Here is a 20,233-nt window from a genome sequence, read left to right as displayed (position 1 = left end):
AGTGCTGGAAGAAGCAAAGAAAATAAGATTGAGAAGAAAGAATAAAGGAACACGAAAGAAGATGAAGAAGAAAGAAAGAACGGACACAGATTTTTTTTTTAATGCAGTAAGAGAAGAGGAAGAAGGAGCAGTAGGCATGGTAGGAGGGGAGGAGGAAAAAAGAATAAGCAAGAGGAGAAAAGGAGAGTAAGAAGAAGGAAGAGGAGGAAAGAGGAGAAGAGGGAGGAGGAAAAGGGAAGAAAGAGAAAAGGGGAAAAAGCTGACAAAATAATTTGTAGACCCCCCCCAAAAAAAAGGGGGAAAAAAGAAAAAATATGATAAAAACAATGACAAGAAAATGATTAAAAGGCGAAAAGGCCTTTAATCTAACAGGATATACAGTACATCTAAGAAGAAATTAAGTAATTCCTTGAATGGAACAGAACTTCAACTTCCTGGTAGAGAGGGGGGGGGGGGGGCTTGCAATCCTGCGCATCCCCTCATTAAAATCCAGTCCAAGAAAGATTTGGTTTGAATAAAATTAAGATAATTGAAATAAACTAAATAAACTGAAAGCCGAAAATTTCATCAACATCAGATGTAAAAAAAGAAATTTATGACATTTTATACTTAATTTGCTAAATTTCCCAAATCTGTATACACAGACCTACACTTGTTTAATGCTACTTTGTTTATTCAAATCAACTTTTTGTTGGAGTGGACTAGACCTTTAACCAGAACTGCCAAGACATACATTTCTAAGGAGGATTTCAAACGCATGTTGTATTAAAAGTATAACTTTATTCACAACAAGAGGAATCAATCAAAATACAATTTCATTCACTTCACAACAAAATATAATTCAGACTTAATCCCAAGGTAATCACAAAGTAATTTCTGATGAGAGTAACATATAGACCCCTGCATTGATTTTTTTTTAGATATACAATAAACAAATGTGTAGAGATCAAACTTGATAAATCACACACAGAATATACTCTGACAGCACCCATAAAATTAATGGTAAAAGGGATTATTATAAACATAAATATACTTTTCATCATGCTGAAATCAATAAAATGCTACGATGTCTTCTAGTCGCACAGGATCACATTTCCATTACCAGCATGCACAAAATTCTTATGCAATTATATTAAGAGGAGATATCATGAAACATTGATATGTATATTCGAATGGTACAGGAGAGAAATTACCGGCTATACCATACATTGTGCATACTAACCTTGCAATAGGTACGAGTGGCATAAACATAGCTGGATGAGTGTTCATGTTTAAAATCCAGCCCATATATATCTATAATATATTGGATGAAGCTATTGAAGTATGAAAGTCTTGAAGTTTGTTTGACATGTCACGAATGTCTTTCAGAATCTCAGTAGTTGGCCTATACACCATACAAAGTATGGTGTTAAAGGTCAAGTCCACCCCCAGAAAAAAGTTGATTTAAATAAATAGAGAAAAATCAAACATGAATAACGCTGAAAACTTCATCAAAATCGGATGTAAAATAAGAAAGTTATGACATTTTAAAGTTCCGCTTATTTTTCACAAAATAGTTATATGCTCAACTCAGTGATATGCAAATGAGAGTCGATGATGTCACTCACTCACTATTTCTTTTGTTTTTTATTGCTTGAATTATACAATATTTCAATTTTTACGAATTTGACAATTAGGACCCCCTTGCTTGAACCCACAAAATGTTAAAATAATGGAATTCCATGTGTTCAGGGAGGAATTAAACTCTGTTTCACATGACAGTGACGAGAAAATCCAAATATTTCATATAATAAAATACAAAAGAAATAGTGAGTGGGTGATGTCATCGGTTCCCTCATTTGCATACCGAACAGGGTGTGCATATAACAGTTTTGTGAAATTAAGCGAAACCTTTAAAATGTCATTACTTTCTTAATTTACATCCGATTTTGATGAAATTTTCAGTGTTATGCTTGTTTGATTTTTCTCTTTCTATTCAAATCAGCATTTTTGTTGGGGTGGACTTGTCCTTTAATAATACCACCAACCAGTGTTAATATGAGATAACTGCATCCTAAGATGTTGAAAAATGTAAACAACATCGAGTTATAAAATCATAACACCAAATAATGTTAAAATAAAAAATAACAAAAAATAACACCACCAATAGGTGTTGAACACCACAAATGGGTGTTGAACACCATGAATATCCCACTTGTGTAAAATGCTTATTGTGGTCTTCTGTAAACACTGGTGTATATAAACACCACTGTTTTTGCAATGAAAGTGGATTAATACAGAAGGGGCCATTAAATCCTCAGCTAGGACAGCATTTATTTCCTTTGGAATACAAAACACACATCATTTTAAGCATATTGAATAATGAAAAAAAAAAAAAAAAAAAACGAAACGAAACAGCAGTTTCCAATAACAAACACATATTAAAGCACACTGCATGATGGGATTAACAAAAAATAACAAATAATCAAGGTAAACAATATTCTAATGCTGTTTCTGTGTTGAAAATATATCAGTGGCCCGTCTTACAAAGAGTTACGATTGATCTGACCAATCGCAACGATGGAAAGCCAGCAAAGTCGACATATAAAATGCATGTTTGTTCAAAAAAAAATTCTAGATATGAATGTATATCCATAACTTCATTGTTTTCTTGACAATGTGGTTTGATCTCCTTTGTTTACAAAGGACATTTTGCAAATTTCCTGTAGAAAAAATTATGACATTGATGGATTTCCATAGAGTTACGATTGATTGGATCAATCATAACTCTTTGTAAGACGGGCACCAGGGCCCCATTGTACAAAGAGTTACAATTGATCCGATCAATCGTAACTCTATGGAAATCCATCAGTGTCATAATTTTTTCTACAGGAAATTTGCAAAATGTCCTTTGTAATCAAAGGAGAACACCCCAAATTGTCAAGAAATCAATGAATTTATGGATATGCATTCATATCTAGAATTTTTTTTTGAACAAACATGCATTTCATATGTTGACTTTGCTGGCTTTCCATAGTTACGATTGATCGGATCAATCGTAACTCTTTGTACAACGGGGCCCTGGTCTACCCCTCCCCAAGAAATTTTCTTGTACATTAACCATTAGAGAAACTGAAACTTCTACTTCACTGTACTCGTAAATTAACAGTAAATAATTACACAATTTCAAATCATTCAAATACCATGCATACATTTTGAAAGACATGTAATTCAAGTGACGGTATCCAGTAATCTTCGCATCCATTGTTCAAATGATTTTCAATAATAAAATCCAATAGAGCTGGTCATTGCAGTATATATAAGCTATTATGACTTGAATGCGCATTATTTATCGTATATGTATCCTAATCGGCAGAGAAATAACAAATGAAAAAATATGTACATCGGTAAATTGCTGGTTATCTTGACAACTCAATTTACATAGATCTATACATACAACATACCCAATTTTGATTTTCTGAATTAAACATAAACCTCACATGCTTGAATTAGTCATAATTCAATTTCTTTACAGGCACAATGATAGACATTTTAGTATGGTAACTAACATAAGCAATACAATAATTTGTGTGAAAGCAAACAAATTAAAAAATAACACATGACAGTGAAGTTTTAAAATAGATTAAGAAGTTGCCAATGTGTTTTTTTAAGATAACTAGAACATTATTGAACTAAGTTTGTATTACCAAGAAATAATGGACCACTCTTATGAATTGTTGAAGTAGTTAATTAAGATTAATTTGCACTTTTGATAACACTATCTAAAAGGATAATAAAAAAATAAAGAGAGTATGATATATATGTAAGGTATTTACTACCTCACCCCACCTATTTTTTTTTCAAAACAGTTACACATTTTTTTGTAAGGAGAAAATGTCCTGCAAACCAGAATTAAATTAGTTATGAATTAGGTCCGTTTGAAATTCCCTCAGATATGCTAAATGTAAACAAAACTCATCTTTTTCAAAATCATAGCTTTTTTTATTGTAGCTGAATATTTGGCTTACATTTACCTCCTTTATTCTTCTTCTTCTTTCAAGAACAAATGAGCACTAGGCATCAATTCATTGTATATTTACAAATGAAAGCTCAGCTTTCAATTGTGTGAAATGCATTTAAAACAATCAATGGTACACATACATGAAAGAAACATTTGATTCAAAGGCATTATTTGATTTATACAACAAAATCACTCAACAACATAGAATTTTCAAAATGAAAGATATTGGAATAACGATAACAAGGTCACTTGAATAATCGATATGATCAACTTTTGGTCAACTTGTAATTGACATTATTGCATTTTGGGAACATGAAGTGACATCGCTCCCGAAAATCAAACACATGAAAGATGTTATCTATACCATGAATACCAGTTTACAGCATATATATTCTCAAAATTCCATAATACATGAATTCAAGTACAATTTCAGTATATTACATACAATACTACATCAAATTCACAATAACTTCATATACCTTCCTGTTTAGAAAAAAAAGCTGTTAATTGAGCACAGCAATGAATGAGCATTATAAAAACATTATCTTTATCATTATTATTGAAAATACATTGTATTATCAGTATTATCGTTTATATCATCATCATTATACAAGTGAATCAGCCTAATTAGACTCATTTGGGATCACAGAAATTCCCACAGCTCTGACTGTTGACAAGGTGCTGTGAACGGTTTATTTCCAATTTGTCTAATGCCAATTCGTCCAATCGCCAACTTGTCTACTCTCATTTGGTCTATCATCAGTTTGTCCACTCACCACATCGTCTACTTTCATTTAGTCCAATGCCATTCCGTCTAATAACCAGTTGATCCGATAGCCATTTAGTCCACCATTGGTCTAATTGGACTTCAGTGTTAATTGTGCAAAATGAATGAAAATGAAATGGATATTAGACCAACCGGTTATTAGACGAAATGGTCATAGACGAAATGGTAATTAGACTAAGTGATGATTGGACCCAATGGTTAATGGACCAAATGATTATTAGATGAAATGTTGATGGACGGAATGGCATTAGGCTAAATGAAAGTAGACCATGTGGTGAGTGGACGAGTTGGCTCCCTGTTCTTATCATTTGGTTATCATCATCATCATCAATCAATGAGTGAGAGTAAATGTACAAGTGACATAATTCCATTCTCTCACCCCCCCCCCCCAACAACCTCATGACGGAAACAATTAAGTTCTGCTTAATTAATAAAGACAAATAAAAAGTTCAACATTAGTTTCAAACCCGGGTTTGAAATTTGTACTACTTTTGAAATCAGAACAAATGTAATAATTCACATGTAAAAAGAAAAAAAAATGAAGACAATTACAAGTATCTTATACACAATGAATTTCCAGCTTGAGATTACAAACAAAACACATTTTGCACATTAGGCAAAGTACTTTTTTCCAAATATGAAATTCCATAAAGCATTCCTTCATAAAAGTGACCCACAGAGTATATAATTACAAAATATACACTGTCCTACCTGAAAACTTAAGAATGCCTCAGATTTAGAAACGCAATATAACATCAAGATCCCCTTTTATAAGATTATAATTGTTATGTTTACTCATTTGACATTAGGGCGATTCCATGCTAGAAAAATCAGCCATTTTAACAACATTTTCTAACTAACTGTCCAAACAAACAAGGAACTTGAGTTTGTTTTGTAGTAATAATAAAGTACTACTTGAAAGTTATATGAAAAAGTGACAAGACAAATATGGTGTCCATAGGTGAAAATGTTGCGTGTCGTACGTACGGGACATTTCTGAGTCCCGTACGACACGCAACATTTTCACATTCAATTCACCCATAATCAAATATTTTTTGTTGGTAATCAGTTTTTCAGATGACTACCCACTATAACTTCATTGTTGACAAAAAATAATTTTCTATTGCTCAAGCAATCTGCTACGAGACTAGAAATTGTTGTCGAAATGTCCCGTTCGTATCATGGAACCGCCCATTACATGTATACACATAGTACTAGTACATTGAAGCAGGCAAGTTAATCAAATTTTCAAATTTCCTGATAATCTATATGTACAGTACAGTACAGTAATCACCACAGTTCCAAGACTCTTGGATTAGCAGCTTTGATTAGTAAATTGCCATTTTGTCTACTGCCAATTCATCCACTCATCATTTCAGTCTAATGCCATTCCATCCATCAACAGTTCGTCTAACAACTATTTGGTCCGTAAACCATTTGATCAAATCACCACTTCATCTAATCTGGTTTGTCTACATGTATGTATGACTATTTCGTCTCACAAGAAGTTGGTCTAATATCCATTTATTTTCATTCATTTTGCCCAATTAACACTTACTCCAATTAGACCAATGGTACATGGACGAAATGGCTATTGGACCAACTGGTATCTAGACAACATGGTGAATGGACAAAATGGCAATTAGACCATGTGGAAAGTGGAAGAACTGATGGTAGACCAAACGATAGCAGACAAGTTGGTAAAATTTTGTATGAATTGGTATAAGACCAATTGAAAATAAAACCCTTGAACTGTCAAAAGGTTTGCAATGTACATGTACATGTATAAGGAAATTGCATAGAATATAAGCACATAGTATAGGCTTTTTGAAAAGGAGAATCTTGAAGAAAGTCCTAAGTAGGAAAATACTATATACAGTACGAATCACTGTACAGAAATATAAATGGCGTAAATTGCCACACCAAGGGCAGTACTGTACAATCTTTACAATACAAAAATAGAATTTGACGATGCATTCATTTCAATTACTCCTATGAATTCTGTATATTTGATAGTACTTATAACTTTGTCTTTGGGTAGATTTTTCTGAATTATCTATAGATATAATCTGAAATATGCTATTCAATAAATTGAAAAAGGCCGAAACACCTATTAAGGTACAAGATTTTTAAGTATACATGTAATATGTACAATATACATGTATAGGCCTATAATACACAGGAAGCACATGGAATACATTAGTTTATTACATGATGTAATATTGAATTTGGTATGGAAAATGGAAAAGGAAAAATATAATTTAGATTATAACTTGTAACAACACTTCAAAATAGATAGAGTTCAGAGTTTTGACAACAGCGTAAATGAGCAGCCTTTTATATTTCATTATTGATCAATGCCATAGACCATTGAATAGAAACCAACTAAAATGACAAGCTCTTCTCAAGAAAAGAAAAGAAAAGAGGAATCGGATATCTACAATCACGTTTTTGGAGAAGTAGCCCTATGCAATCAAAAAAGTTTATGAAAATTCACCATAAATTTTAACAACTGGTCAATGCATAATGTAATACCAGTCTTGATAAGCACTGTTGTAAAGTGCTTTCAATATATTTTATGACCACAAAAAACCTCATGATGATATCCTCATCAAAATTAAGACTCCAATTTAGGTATATCCTAAAGAAATCGCACCTTATTTTCTCCTCCTCCCCTTCCTTACTTTCCCTATTCTACACAGACAAAAAAACCACAGAGCTTCAAGAAAACTTCCCTGCAGCAAAGGCACTATTAAAAAGAGAAAGACCTGAATTTCTGTACCCTATACCCACTACCTACTGATATCAATAAAATACTTCGCCTTTGTAACAAAAAGTGTGCAGCCTCGTCAATTTCTTTTCCCTTGGAAGTTTTTTTTAAGAATTAGGGTAATATAAAGTCTTTAAAACAGTTTTTACCCACAACTTTAGCCCATTGAAAATTATCAGGAACATACATCATTCGGTTGGTGATTCAGATGTTATAAGGGGAAACCCAACAAATGATTGATATGATGCATGAAACAAATTAGGAGAAAAAAAAAGATGTTGAAAGTCTGAAAACCAAGATCCTTAATATGTTGTAAATTTCAAATTGGCAATTTGGTAGGTAGTGTGTGACAGTTTGTAGCTTTCACTGGCTAATTTGGTAAGATTTGTCGCTGAGATCACTCATAACAGTGCAGATCTATCAATTTAGTTGAAGGCATAGAGAGGTCTTGAGGTGTCATGTCCTCAACAGACTCTGGAGTTGCACCCCTGTAACCCTGAGGAGGAATCTCCTGTGCTGTTTCAAAGTTATTAGGGATTCTTTCTGATGGTAACTGCCCAGGAAGTGCTTCTGTAACTGCAGAGTCTTTGGGCAGAGTTGGTAGAGCTACGCGAACTAGTGACATAGCTGTCCGAGGAGAAGACTGGTGGTTAGGAGGTGACTGAGGTAAAGGTGGCTTCTCAGGGGACGGATTCTCTTGTTTGATAGGTTGTTTGTCCAGGGGGATGCAGGCAGATCCTGCCTTGTGCCTCTTGAGATGGTGACTCTGTTTGAATGCCTTCCCACATGCATCACACTTGTGTGGTCTCAATCCCAGGTGCCATCGCTCGTGCTTCTGGCGACCATTCTTAGAGGACAAGAGCTTGGGGCAGTACTGGCACTTGTAGCGGATCCCTTCTTGGGTCATGATGATCTCTTCTTGTCTGATTGGCCTGCTTGGGGTTACCATGACGATGTCGTGTTTTGACTTCAGGTGGGCTTTCAGGTGATGGGGTTGGATGAATTTCTTAAAGCAGATGGAGCAGGAGTGAGGGCGCTCACCCGTATGGATTCGCATGTGAATGCTCAAGTTCTGCCTCGTCTTGTAATACTGACCACAGATATGACATTGAACCTGGAAAGGCGTTTCAGGATCATCATAACCATAATCCATATTATTAGGATTTGTCAGGTTCAAGGGGAGGACATTACTACTTCCAGCTTCAAAGTCTTGGCATTGCTGGAAATTCCCAGTGGGTCCACAATTTTGGTAAGACGCATGCCCATTCTCATCAACAATCTCTCCTTCTTCGATGTCAGAAAACACTTCTTCCTTGATGGAAGGACCCAGAAAATCCTGTTCATCGTTTTCTAGGGCATATCTTCCAACTCTTTCTGGTTCTTCTCTTTCTTCTTCCGTAATGTTTCCAATCTCCTCTAAACACTCACCAAGTGCAGGAGAGTGAACGACATTGTCATTTTCGTCATTTTTGCTGGCATCGTCTGCCAGTTTCTTGGCCTTTTCTTTGGCTTTCAACTGTTCCGTGCTAATAAGCCCTACAGCACTTGGAACATCCATAATCTGGAGTGCTTCACTTTCTGAGGATAAGGAAGGTTCATCACTAGGAGCCAGAGCCTTCTTCTTGCGATGATTTTCTGCCAAAACCTGCATCATATGCCAAGAGGTTAGAGGACCAATCCTATCATTGCTGTTAACATCATCGGCTTTCTTATCTTTGCTTTCTATCAACTTCATCTGCACTACCCTACACTTTGATGACATCTGATGCTTCTTGAGATGCTGCAGTTGCTTGAATGTATTCCCGCAGTTGTTGCACTTGTGGGGTCTCAATCCAAGATGCCATCTCTCATGTTTGCGCCTTCCAGACCTTGACATCAGTTCTTTGCTGCAGTAATGACACTTGTATCTCATTCCTTCCTCTGTCATAACCACTATCTCTTTCTTCCTGGTTGCTTTCTGGATTGGATGATACACTCCGTGTCGGGAGAGCATGTGAGCCTTCCTGTGATGGGACTGCCGAAAAGTCAAGCTGCACATACTGCAAGAGTATGGTCTCTCCCCTGTATGGATACGACTGTGAATCATGAGGTTTCGATTGCTCTTGCAGGTTTTCCCACATTCTTGGCAAATAAACGACTTGGTTTCTCCTAGCTCTGGATCTAAGCTTGGTAGTCTTGTCAGGTCTAACGGTCTATCTTCGGGAAAGTTTTCTAACACAGGTTGAGCAAGGCACTTGGTAGTCACAGGATTGTGCGAAATGGATGATGAAAGACTTGAAGTAGGAATAGCAGCAAGCTCTTGAAGTGGAGCCTGACTTGCAGGTGTAGGGCTTACCTGGGATTGACCACTGGAGATTCTCTTAGAAACAGATTCTGTGATAACATTACCTGTTAAATGTACCTCTCCTTCTTCAGTCTCATCATAGAAAACCTTTTGTTTATTATGATCAGAAGTTTGAGAATGATTAGTAGTAGCATTGGTGAGTCGTGGAAGTGCAACTTTAGTCTTTGCTCTGTTAGCCTGGCATCGCTTTGTCTTCATATGGGCTTGGAGCTGCCAACGCTGGCGAAATGCAGCCCCACAAAATTCACAAGAATGGGGTCTGATGCCGAAATGCCACATTTGATGTCTCCGTCTGTTACTCTTACAGGAAAATACTTTGGGGCATAAGGAACACTTCCATCTCGGTCCAGTGTCTGTAAATATAACGCCAGCAGCTTCTTGTCCTTGTAATGTCTCCTGCGAGTGTTGGCTGTGAAAGGCCTCTATGTGTGTTTTCAGAGCGGCACCTGTTGGGAAGAGCTGGCGACAATAGAAACAATCAAACTTCTGGAGCTCACTGTGAGAGAGCATGTGGTCATTGAGGTAAAGATCATTCCGGAAGAGTTTTTTACAATACGGGCACCTGACACTGTCATTTGGAAGCTTGACTTCACTTTTCACTGCATGGAGTTTCTTAGACTGATCTAAGCTGGGTTCATGTTTGAAATGTTGACCAAACTGTTCCCCTGCAGGGTTTGACAACTCCCTTGAAGCACTTTGAAGACCGTCATGATGTTCCTTGGCAATAACACTGGGGAAATTATTCTTACATTTAGTATTCTCAATACCTGCACATGCATGTTGCTTCTTGGCCAACTCATTAAAGAATACCCTCCCACATAGGTTACAACATGGATCTTTTTCTCTAACTACAAGTTGAAACTCACGCTTGCTGCAAGAACAGACTGTGTCAGACCCGCATTCTTTACAAGAGGTTTCTGATGAATCTCTGCTGCTTGGTACACTGCAGTCATGGCCGAACAGGCAATCTATGCTATCAACACAGACCGTGCAATCAGCGCAGCTGTATGTTCCATGAGTGACATTCTGAGTGATATTCAGATACTTCGGAAGCCTTGCTTGATGACTCAGTCGATTGTTGCTACTAGTTGATTTCTCTGGAAGTGGAGTGTGATGATTAATACCGTTGGAATTACTTTGAGGTATTTTCAACCCTGTTTGAAAACTGGGAATTTCTATTCCTCGCTGTGACAATGTCCCGATGACTGCTTTGGTTGTGGCTAAACTAACTCCTCCGGGTAAGCCCTGTTGAACCAGGATACTACTCTGGCTCTCATGTCCTTGTAGAGGCAGAAGATCATGGCTACAAAGGGTACCCTTTCCGGAGAGATATTCTTTCTTCTTGAGGATCTTCTTTTTAGGATTTTTCGCATCTGCTTTCTTCATAGGTACCATCCTCTCTTGACACTTAGCTTTGATGAGGCTCTCATCCTTCGGATGTGCCAATCTTTCATGGTTCTCTAAGGCTGCAAGGCGCTTGAAGCACTTGCCACAAGTGCTACAGACATTGGATCTTCCCGATGACAAGGACATCTTTCCAGATCATCACAAATTTAAAAAAAAAATAGCAAACTCAATATAGTACTCAGCATTCGAGGTTTCAAAAATATAAATATATATAGCAATGACTGAACATCTTTGTTCAGCTTACCGGTAACTCAAAACTTTCAAGTACTGATACAGATTAATTTGTTTAACTTAAAATGGTTACAAATTCATTTCAAATAGCATAATATAAACTTTCTTAAATGGCACAGATACTGATATTTTTTCCTGCATGCTCCTGATGATCGTTTTCACTCGTAATAGACCTCTGCAACCAAGACACCATTACAGGAGGTTAGAAGAGGAACACAGAATTTCAAGGTGACTGTTTTGATTTGTTCTTTTCTTTCAAGAAGAAGGCACTTATTTTTGAAGGCATACCCTGCCATGGATTTTCCAGTGTGGGCCTGGTTGGAAGCCGACTCTTGGATCTGATAAGTCGGGGGGTAACAGCGAGCAGCCTCCTATATGGTCACTACAAGCTGCCATATATGGTCAATGCTGGCTTCCTTCTAGGGCCACTACTGGCTGCCGGGCTGATGGTAGAACTGTAATGGTGGTAAATAGATCAAAGAGAACATTTATTCACACATTCATTTATAAATTCGTAAAGAATCTATTCATCATTAACTAAAGAAAATTCCTCTATTTATTTGATTCAAATGAACCAAGATGTTGTTGGAATACAATCCAGAATGACGAGGCTATTTTGAGGCCTAGAAAAGAATTGGAAAAAATGAGTGGGTGGGGTGAGGGTTGCAATCTTGACTATTGACTGCCTGTTCACAACGAAAATTGACACAATATCAATGTGATCAAATCTCCAAGAATGAATCATTATTTTTTCCTAAAATAATTGGTCTAAAGTACTACTTTTTTTATTTGGAGTAAAATAACATCAAAATTGGCTTATTTTGTCTAAGATAATCTTTGTATTATACAACGAACAGAAATGAATGCAGTTTCAAAATAAAATCCTCATAATTTAGCAGCATTTATTGTCTACTTATTTTGAACCTTTGTCTGTCTTTTCAACAAAACTTGTAACAGACTTTAAACTAGATCAAAACTGACCAGAATCAGTGAAAAAAATATGAAATTTCACACATTTGTGAATTTTAGCTTGAAAATCATGTTTTTGATAGGTCATGGAAGTACAAAAGCACACAAGGCTAGTGCAACCACATACCAGGCAACGTGAATTGAATCTTGAAAATCCGCAAGAGACTCCTTTGCTGCTGTTAGTCCCATCACATAACTATGTTGCCAATAGCCTCTTTGCCAAGGTCAGAACCTAGAGATTGAATCAAAGAGAATGTACAGGAAATATTTACAAGAAATAAAATGACTGAAATTGAACAATTAAAAATAAATTGAACAAGACTTCTTCCATCACCTCTGTGACCTATATCCCTTGAACTTGAGATTATCCTCACTCCCGTCCATCAGCCACGTTTTTGAAGATCAACCCTATGATATTTTTCTCTTAAGACTTCGGTATATAACCGGATCATCACCCTTTCACAAATCTGATGTTTAAATCTGAAAGATTCTTCAGTTATCACACTAAGAATGACAATAGGATGGGTGGATGGACGCCCCAATCGGAGAAAAGTACAGCCCCGGGTACTACCTGTAGGCCTACTACACTCAAATTCTTTATAATGTGTGTGTGTGTGTGTTTGAGTTTTGTCAGACGTGTATCAATCAGATATGATTATTTACGTCTGGGACCGACCTTTAACGTCACCATCCGAAAGACGTGACCAGGGCTCGAACCTCGAACCTCTGCATCAATTTGTAACTTCCCCACATAGCTTGGATTACAGGCGCACGCCACAACGCCCAGTTATAAGACTGGTGAGGATTTAAGTCTGCATTTTTCAAAAGACCAAATATTTTTTGTCATTTCTCAAGCATTCATTCTCAATGGATTTTTTTCACATCAATGCTCTTTTTGCTTTACTGTGATTTAAGTCAATTAACCCCCCTTGACAAATTTCAGGACTAAACCACATAAAGTTTGATGACTGTTGCTTATTTTAAAGTCTGGCACATATTTTAGACCATTTTTTGTGAAAATCTGTATTATCTGACACACTGCTACAATGCACACATTATCAATTCCAAAATTGCCAATTCAACAACATTTTGGTGCAAGATTAATTGATTGATGCAAATTTTATTTTCAACCACAAATAAAAATAAAATAAATTTTACTTTTGCTCTTTAAAAGATGCTGGTTATGATCGCGCAAAAGGATCCCAATTATTCCCAAACAAACATTGCAAAAACAATTTCTAAAACTTGAAGGTTTTTACAATAACAATGAAATGCATCTACTCACTGTAAAGGGGAAGTTCACCCTGACGAAAAATTTTATTGCAATACCAGAAAAAAAATTGGAGGTTACGAGGTAAATCTAACAAAGATTAAGAAAGTAATTTGAAATTTAAGATTTCAATTAGTGACGTCATACATGTATATGAGCAGCTGCCCCATATAAAGTGTTTAAATTTCAATTTTTAAATGGTTCGTGATGACTAAAAATTTTCTTCTTTCAAAACCGAGTGTGAAAATAATTTGTCTGCTGATATAATGAAGGTACAAGAAAATCCATTTTCAAGTTCATGAGAAAATGGCATTTCACTGATGTTTATAATTCATGATACATGGGAGGCTGCTTGCATACATCATTACATGTATGACATCACAAATAAAAAATTTGAACTCTGATAACTCTTAAAATCTTTGGATTTTCCTCAACCTTAATAGTAATAATAATAATAATAATGATAATACTACTAATAATAATAATATTAATAATAGCATTGAGAGTGAGCTTCCCATTTAGTTTCCTTCAAAAATGTATCTTAGATATTTTTTCTATTTTTATTTATAATTTTTGTCATTAAACTTCCTCTTTAAAGTGATTTAAAGACCAAAAAAAAATTCATATACAGTTTATTAGCATGAAAGCACTGGACACTTCACTGAAATAGGCCAATTAAAAAGGGTTAAAATGCAATGTAATCACAATTTGCATTCATTAGTGGAGGTGCCGTGGCCGAGTGGTCTAAGGCGCCTGGCTATACATAAAAAGTCTGCCCACTGGGCATTTTACCTGACATTACCCGGGTTGTAACAGGTAATAACATGGATATTACTACGGTAACAACAGTGGGTAATAACAGGGAAATAGTAGACCAATCCTTCCCTCTTATTACCTGGACCTGATATTACTCCATTTACCCAATATTTCTCAGTATGATGTAACTACTATTTCCAGCATTTTAATGATATCACCATCTCATATTACTCTGTTTACCCAATATTACCCAATTAATGTCGGCTCATTAAAAAAACAATTAGTGTCATTAGGGTCATTGAAGCACATTTTTACAACTCCATACTCTAAGCCATATCATCTTATCCTATCCTAAAATCCTACATTCTAATCCTAATCCTATCCTACACCTATCCACCAAACCCTGTCATTTACTTCTATATATTGAGCGAGTTTACAACACTTGACAAATTATGGTTAACAATTATTCAACCCTAAAACATTTTTCTAAAATTAATGTCATGATTATGACTAATATGATATATAAACTACACATTTTTCTGAAAATTTTCTGGGTGGAATAATTGCATAAACATAAACACATTAATTATTACAGCTATATTAGCTAAAATTTTGGCCATTTATTGTAGTAATGAATATTCATGAGTAACTAATATTCCCAGCATTTTCCTGATATTACCATCTGATATTACTCCATTTACCCAATATTAATGGGTTCTGCATGGGTTGGAGGTCTCGTTTCCATCTGAGTCCTATCTGGGCACCATGTGGGTTCAAGTATATGTTTTCATCTGGGTTCCATGTGGGCCCATATGGGACCCAGATATCCCAGATAAAAACCGTATGTGATCCAGATACTTTGCTGTCTGGGAATGGAAGCGTTTCAACATTACCCATTACCCCTTATCAACCTGTTTGTAACTGGGTAAAATGTTGGTTTCATCAGGGTGATAACAGTAATTTTTTGGACTTTGAAAATTTCGCTGGGATTGCTGTAAGATTGCTCTTATTACTAAAGTTTGCAATGTTATAACCAATCAAAGTCATTCAACATTACCCTTATTACCCCTCATCACCCTGTTGTAACTAGGTAAATGTAGGTTTCATCAGGGTGATAACAGTAACAGGTATCAACAGGAATTATAATTTCGGTAATAACATGGTAATAACGGTAATATTTGGTGTTACTCAAATTTCCGGGTGATATTACCGGTAATAACCGGTAAAATTGGTAATCGGTAACAAATTGCCCAGTGGGTGGGGTTCGATCCCCGGCCACGGCACCCGCCACCTATGCCCGTGAGCAAGGCATTTAATGTGTAATGCTCTTTTATCCTGCTTTCAAATAAATGGAAATGCTATATGCATTATTGGTAACTTGGTGTGCACTTGTTTGTTTGTTTAAAAAAATAAAATTAAAAAAATTAAAGCTAATCATGATAACTACATGTGGTGGATATTTTACTCTTAAAACAAACAACTGATAAAATATTTCAACTTTCATAAAACAAAATCTAGATCAAGAGGGCTGATACACCTTGAATTTTCAATTTGTGAAAAAAACCAATCACATAATTTTAAATTAAGTTCAGACCTCCACACAAAATCTTAATCAATTAATTGTCAGAGAAAAAGAAGTAACAACTCTTATTACGATCAACATTTGCCTCCTTGAGAATGTGAAAGGCGCTTGAGCGAAAAAAATGAGACATCCAAATTCCTGATCATGTTTATATATATGTCTGATAATTTCAAATAATACGACTTAGGAGCAATTGATCTTCATTTAATTAAAAATGTTAAACACTAAATTTTTGCATCACCACTGCAAGGATCAATACAGTGTATATATGAGAAACATTTGAAGTCTCAGGCACAAGCTTTGGATTTATTCACGCAAACTAATGTGCGCTAGTACCAAAACTGGCTGATTCTGATCTCGCAGTCAATTTTAGATGTCACTGCCATGGCCCTGGCCTATACTATAGTACTAGTAGGAGGAATATCATTCTTGATTATTGAATACATTTCATGGACATTGAAGGTAAGGGGCACACAACGTACACCTAGAATGAGATGGGTGCATGCCCTTTTGTTTGCAATAGAGCTTGTTCCCCAACTTTGCCATTGTACTTTGGTGCATCCATTGTTGATTTGTGCATCCAGCCGTGCACGGTGTACAGAGACTCCTTCCCCGATATCCCCCCGCACCTACAAACTCGTGGCCCGATTGCCCGCGAAAAGCCATCACAACCACCACCAACACCACGCTCGCACAAACACCCAGGGATGCAGGCGGATTCCCGCATGCATAAATACCACAGATCAGAAAGAGGAGTCCGTGACCGGACGAGCACCAAAACATAACGCAACAAAATTACACAACAAAACATTAACATCGACTATGGAATCACACATTTACTACTTTGCAATAAATATAGCATGTTGATGATAATGCTTTTGACGATTACTGCTTATTTCAAGTATTTTTTAAAGGTAAACTTACCAAGGAGAAGGAGTCGTGAACATCGCGCACCTCTGATACCAGGCCACTGATATGATCGCCAAAAGATCATGTTTAATTCATAATATGCTAATGGGGGATCTTGTGTGTGTCTACGTCTGTGTGTGTTAAACCCGGAAAAAGACGGGGGAGGGGCTGGGCATTTGGTGGAGGGGTCTGGGCATTTGGTGGAGGGTTGGCGCACGCAGGGGTACCGGATGGGGGGGGGGGGGTCAAGAGGAAAAACAGGCCTAAAAATAACTAGTAGCCCAGTACAATTTCATTATTCCATTCAAGCGACTGCTGAGAGCCAGTCCATGCATGCAGTAGCTATGCATTATCTTTCAAGGCTCGTTTATGGCCACTCTTAATCATTTCGGGCCGGGGGGCGGGGCATTTTTTCCCTTTGAGGCCAAAATGGGAAACTTGATTGGTTTCTGACCGAGAGATCAGAGTGCGGGATGCTGAAATTGGAGATGAATCCCTCATTGTAACTTCAATACTTCATAAAAAAAATAAAGATTTATAGCTATTTCGTGTATATAGTATTTTTTTTTTATTCTGAAATTATAAGAACCTTGTCTATTTGTTGCTCTGGGCTATGAAGCTTCAGGTGCTATGGCAGCTAACAATGAACACGGTCCCTGTGCACATAAAAGAACAAACGTTTACACCAATGATGCAGTGTGCATAATACATAATCCTCTAATTAAGATTTATATACCGCCGGATATACCGTCTTTTCCATTTGAATAAAATGCCCAAGGCGCTTAGAAAGCAGCAAAGACAAAAACAATTAAATATATATATATGTACAGGAATAGGCATATAATAATACAATATAGAGGGGAACTCTGTCATCATGAAACCTACGGCTAGTATACATGCGTGGACAAGTTGCCGCAAGGCTAGTTGCAGAGTTTATCAATTGAAATTATGTAATTCCAATATGACATAATTATCATAATGCAGTCAATATAGGCCTATACTATTGATCATACACCGATAGTGAAGGTGTAATATAGTTGGTCAACTCTGCGTGCTATGTCCAATAAACTATCCCATTTCTTCTAGTTTGAATGGAAACAACAAGATGAGAAAGTACACGGCTACTATTTTCACGTTTTATTTTAAAAAGCTGTTCACTTAGTCCCTGACAAATAGATATTTCGATATAATTGATACTTTATTTACAAGAAACGATGAAATATTTATTTTCTTTTCCTTATTCATGCAGTACAAATAATTACGCCGATATATAGGCCTATAAATAACAAATGACAGGCATATATATGAAACTGTTAATGAATAAATGTCATAAATTATTTTTTTCTAAGGTATATATTTAAGCATGAATAAAGGCTTGTTATTTCCCATATAATTGATTTTCTAGTGGGCGCAACGGTGGGGGTTCGAGCAGCAATGATATATCTACCCCTTGGGTTACCGATTAATTTATTTCATTGAGAGTAGGGGGGGGGGCGGTAATTCGTGATGAGTTGATAATTGCTATTTTTTTTTCTTTTTAGCTATAACAAATTTGCCATTTATTTAGTTTTTGTTAGTTTGGTAGGCAGTCATGTAACCAATTTTTAAAACAAAATAAAGCGAACAAACAGAGCATGGCTATTGAAAAAAATAATGGCTTTTGAGGTACCAAAAAAGTACAGAGATTAGACTATAGGCGTTGACCTTCATCTTCTCTGTAAGAGGCCTATATCTCATAAGGAGTTCCTTTCTCAAGTGTTTGCACGTGAAGCGCGGTGCCAACACTTACAGGGCGCGCTTTGCGCGCTCCCTAGCTAAGGGGGGGGGGGGGGGTTCAGAGATCGAGGAGAGTTTATTGGTATCTAAATTAATTATACGAGCGTGAGCTTTGTCTATATAGGCTTAGACCTAAACTGGTCATTCTATTCACTTTATAAAACAAGAAAAGGACGGATGTCTTCGCTATAGTAAATGATAATTATGCCAGCGCGAAGCGCGAGCTGAATGTTTTTTATTGCAATCTTTAGCAGATTATCTCAATCCAGGTGGGTGTTTCATAAAGCTGTTCGTAAGATACGAATGACTTTATGCACGACTGGTGATCCTTTCTTGCGATAAATGATATCCCTGTATAATTGATATATGACCTATAAGAACAAGTTCCAGTCGTGCGTAAAGTTGTGCGTAACTTTACAAACAGCTTTATGAAACACCCCCCAGGGTACTGTAAGCCTATATGGCTGTATCGCATCGCAAAGAACGAGCTATTTTGTTCATTTTATGACCTGAAAGTCTTTTAAAATTTAAAATGGTTCGCTTCCCCTTATTTGTTCCATTCACTGTTTCCTCATTTGCTTACCTCCCCTTTTTTTTCTTTGTCCCGATTTTTTATCTAATTTTTTTTATGCTGTTGGAAAATGGCATGGTTCAGCGGAGCCCCCCGTCCCGGCTAGACACCCCTACCTTTGTTGTATAATCTAGATACACCAATCATGATAATGAACCAAAGTGCTCTAAGATCATTCTCAATTAAGACCCTCTAATTATCATATTCAAGGAAATCCCAAGGAAAACAGTTGTTAGCATAGGCGGCGGAAGCGGGGGGTGGGGGACGGGGGTCCTGTCCCCCCTAAATTTGAGGTGGGGGGCGACGGATCCCCTCTAAAATTTATGTTGATTACCTTTTTTTTTATTGTCAATTTTTTTTCCTGCGTCCCCCCGGCCTAAATTCGATCGCGACCCCCCCTTAAAGTTCTGTGGTCCCCCCTTAAATTTTTGTTGCAGACCTCTTTTTTTTTGCTTGTCCAATTTTTTACCTGTGTCCATCCAAAAATTTCAAATTTCAGGTGGACCCCTCTAATTTTTTTTACTTCCGCCGCCGATGGTTGTTAGGTTGTCCACCTTTAAAGAAAGGATAAGTTGAAGAGACAGACTACTGAAAAAGAGCCCAGATAACAAAATATGAGTTACAGTCCGTAAGTGATAATAGATATCACTAATGGACTGTAAATTAAAGTTATATGTATTACTGTATCTCTTTTAGACACTGTATTCAAGCCGTTTGGAAAAAATCTTCCAATAGAAATAAGATCAATTTGTTCAACGAATGTTTTTAGCAAGAAATTGAAATTATATATATTCAACGATAATCATGGTGTGTGAAAGCAAGGATTTTTACTGCCCTTGTGTGTTTATGTGTTGGGTTTGT

General features: G+C 36.5%; 1 protein-coding gene across 1 annotated transcript; it reads right to left on the bottom strand.

Annotated features, from left to right (window-relative positions):
• Positions 1–6,328: 6,328 nt before the first annotated feature.
• LOC129266152 (zinc finger protein 729-like) lies at positions 6,329–17,109 on the bottom strand. The gene is made up of 3 exons (XM_064103899.1): positions 17,041–17,109; positions 12,636–12,740; positions 6,329–11,994 (listed from the first exon to the last, which is right to left on the bottom strand). Exon 3 carries the CDS (start codon positions 11,432–11,434, stop codon positions 7,955–7,957), a length of 3,480 nt encoding a protein of 1,159 aa, XP_063959969.1. The 5' UTR covers positions 11,435–11,994; positions 12,636–12,740; positions 17,041–17,109; the 3' UTR covers positions 6,329–7,954.
• Positions 17,110–20,233: the final 3,124 nt, after the last annotated feature.

The sequence above is a fragment of the Lytechinus pictus genome, chromosome 8 (genome assembly GCF_037042905.1).
Source record: "Lytechinus pictus isolate F3 Inbred chromosome 8, Lp3.0, whole genome shotgun sequence".
NCBI classification, from domain to species: domain Eukaryota; kingdom Metazoa; phylum Echinodermata; class Echinoidea; order Temnopleuroida; family Toxopneustidae; genus Lytechinus; species Lytechinus pictus.
Note: the sequence above shows the minus strand (reverse complement) of the source record. Positions and strands in the feature narration are given on the sequence as shown.

Excerpts from the sequence above, each read along its gene's own strand:
- LOC129266152 (XM_064103899.1), bottom strand. The coding sequence starts at position 11,434 with ATGTCCTTGTCATCGGGAAGATCCAATGTCTGTAGCACTTGTGGCAAG.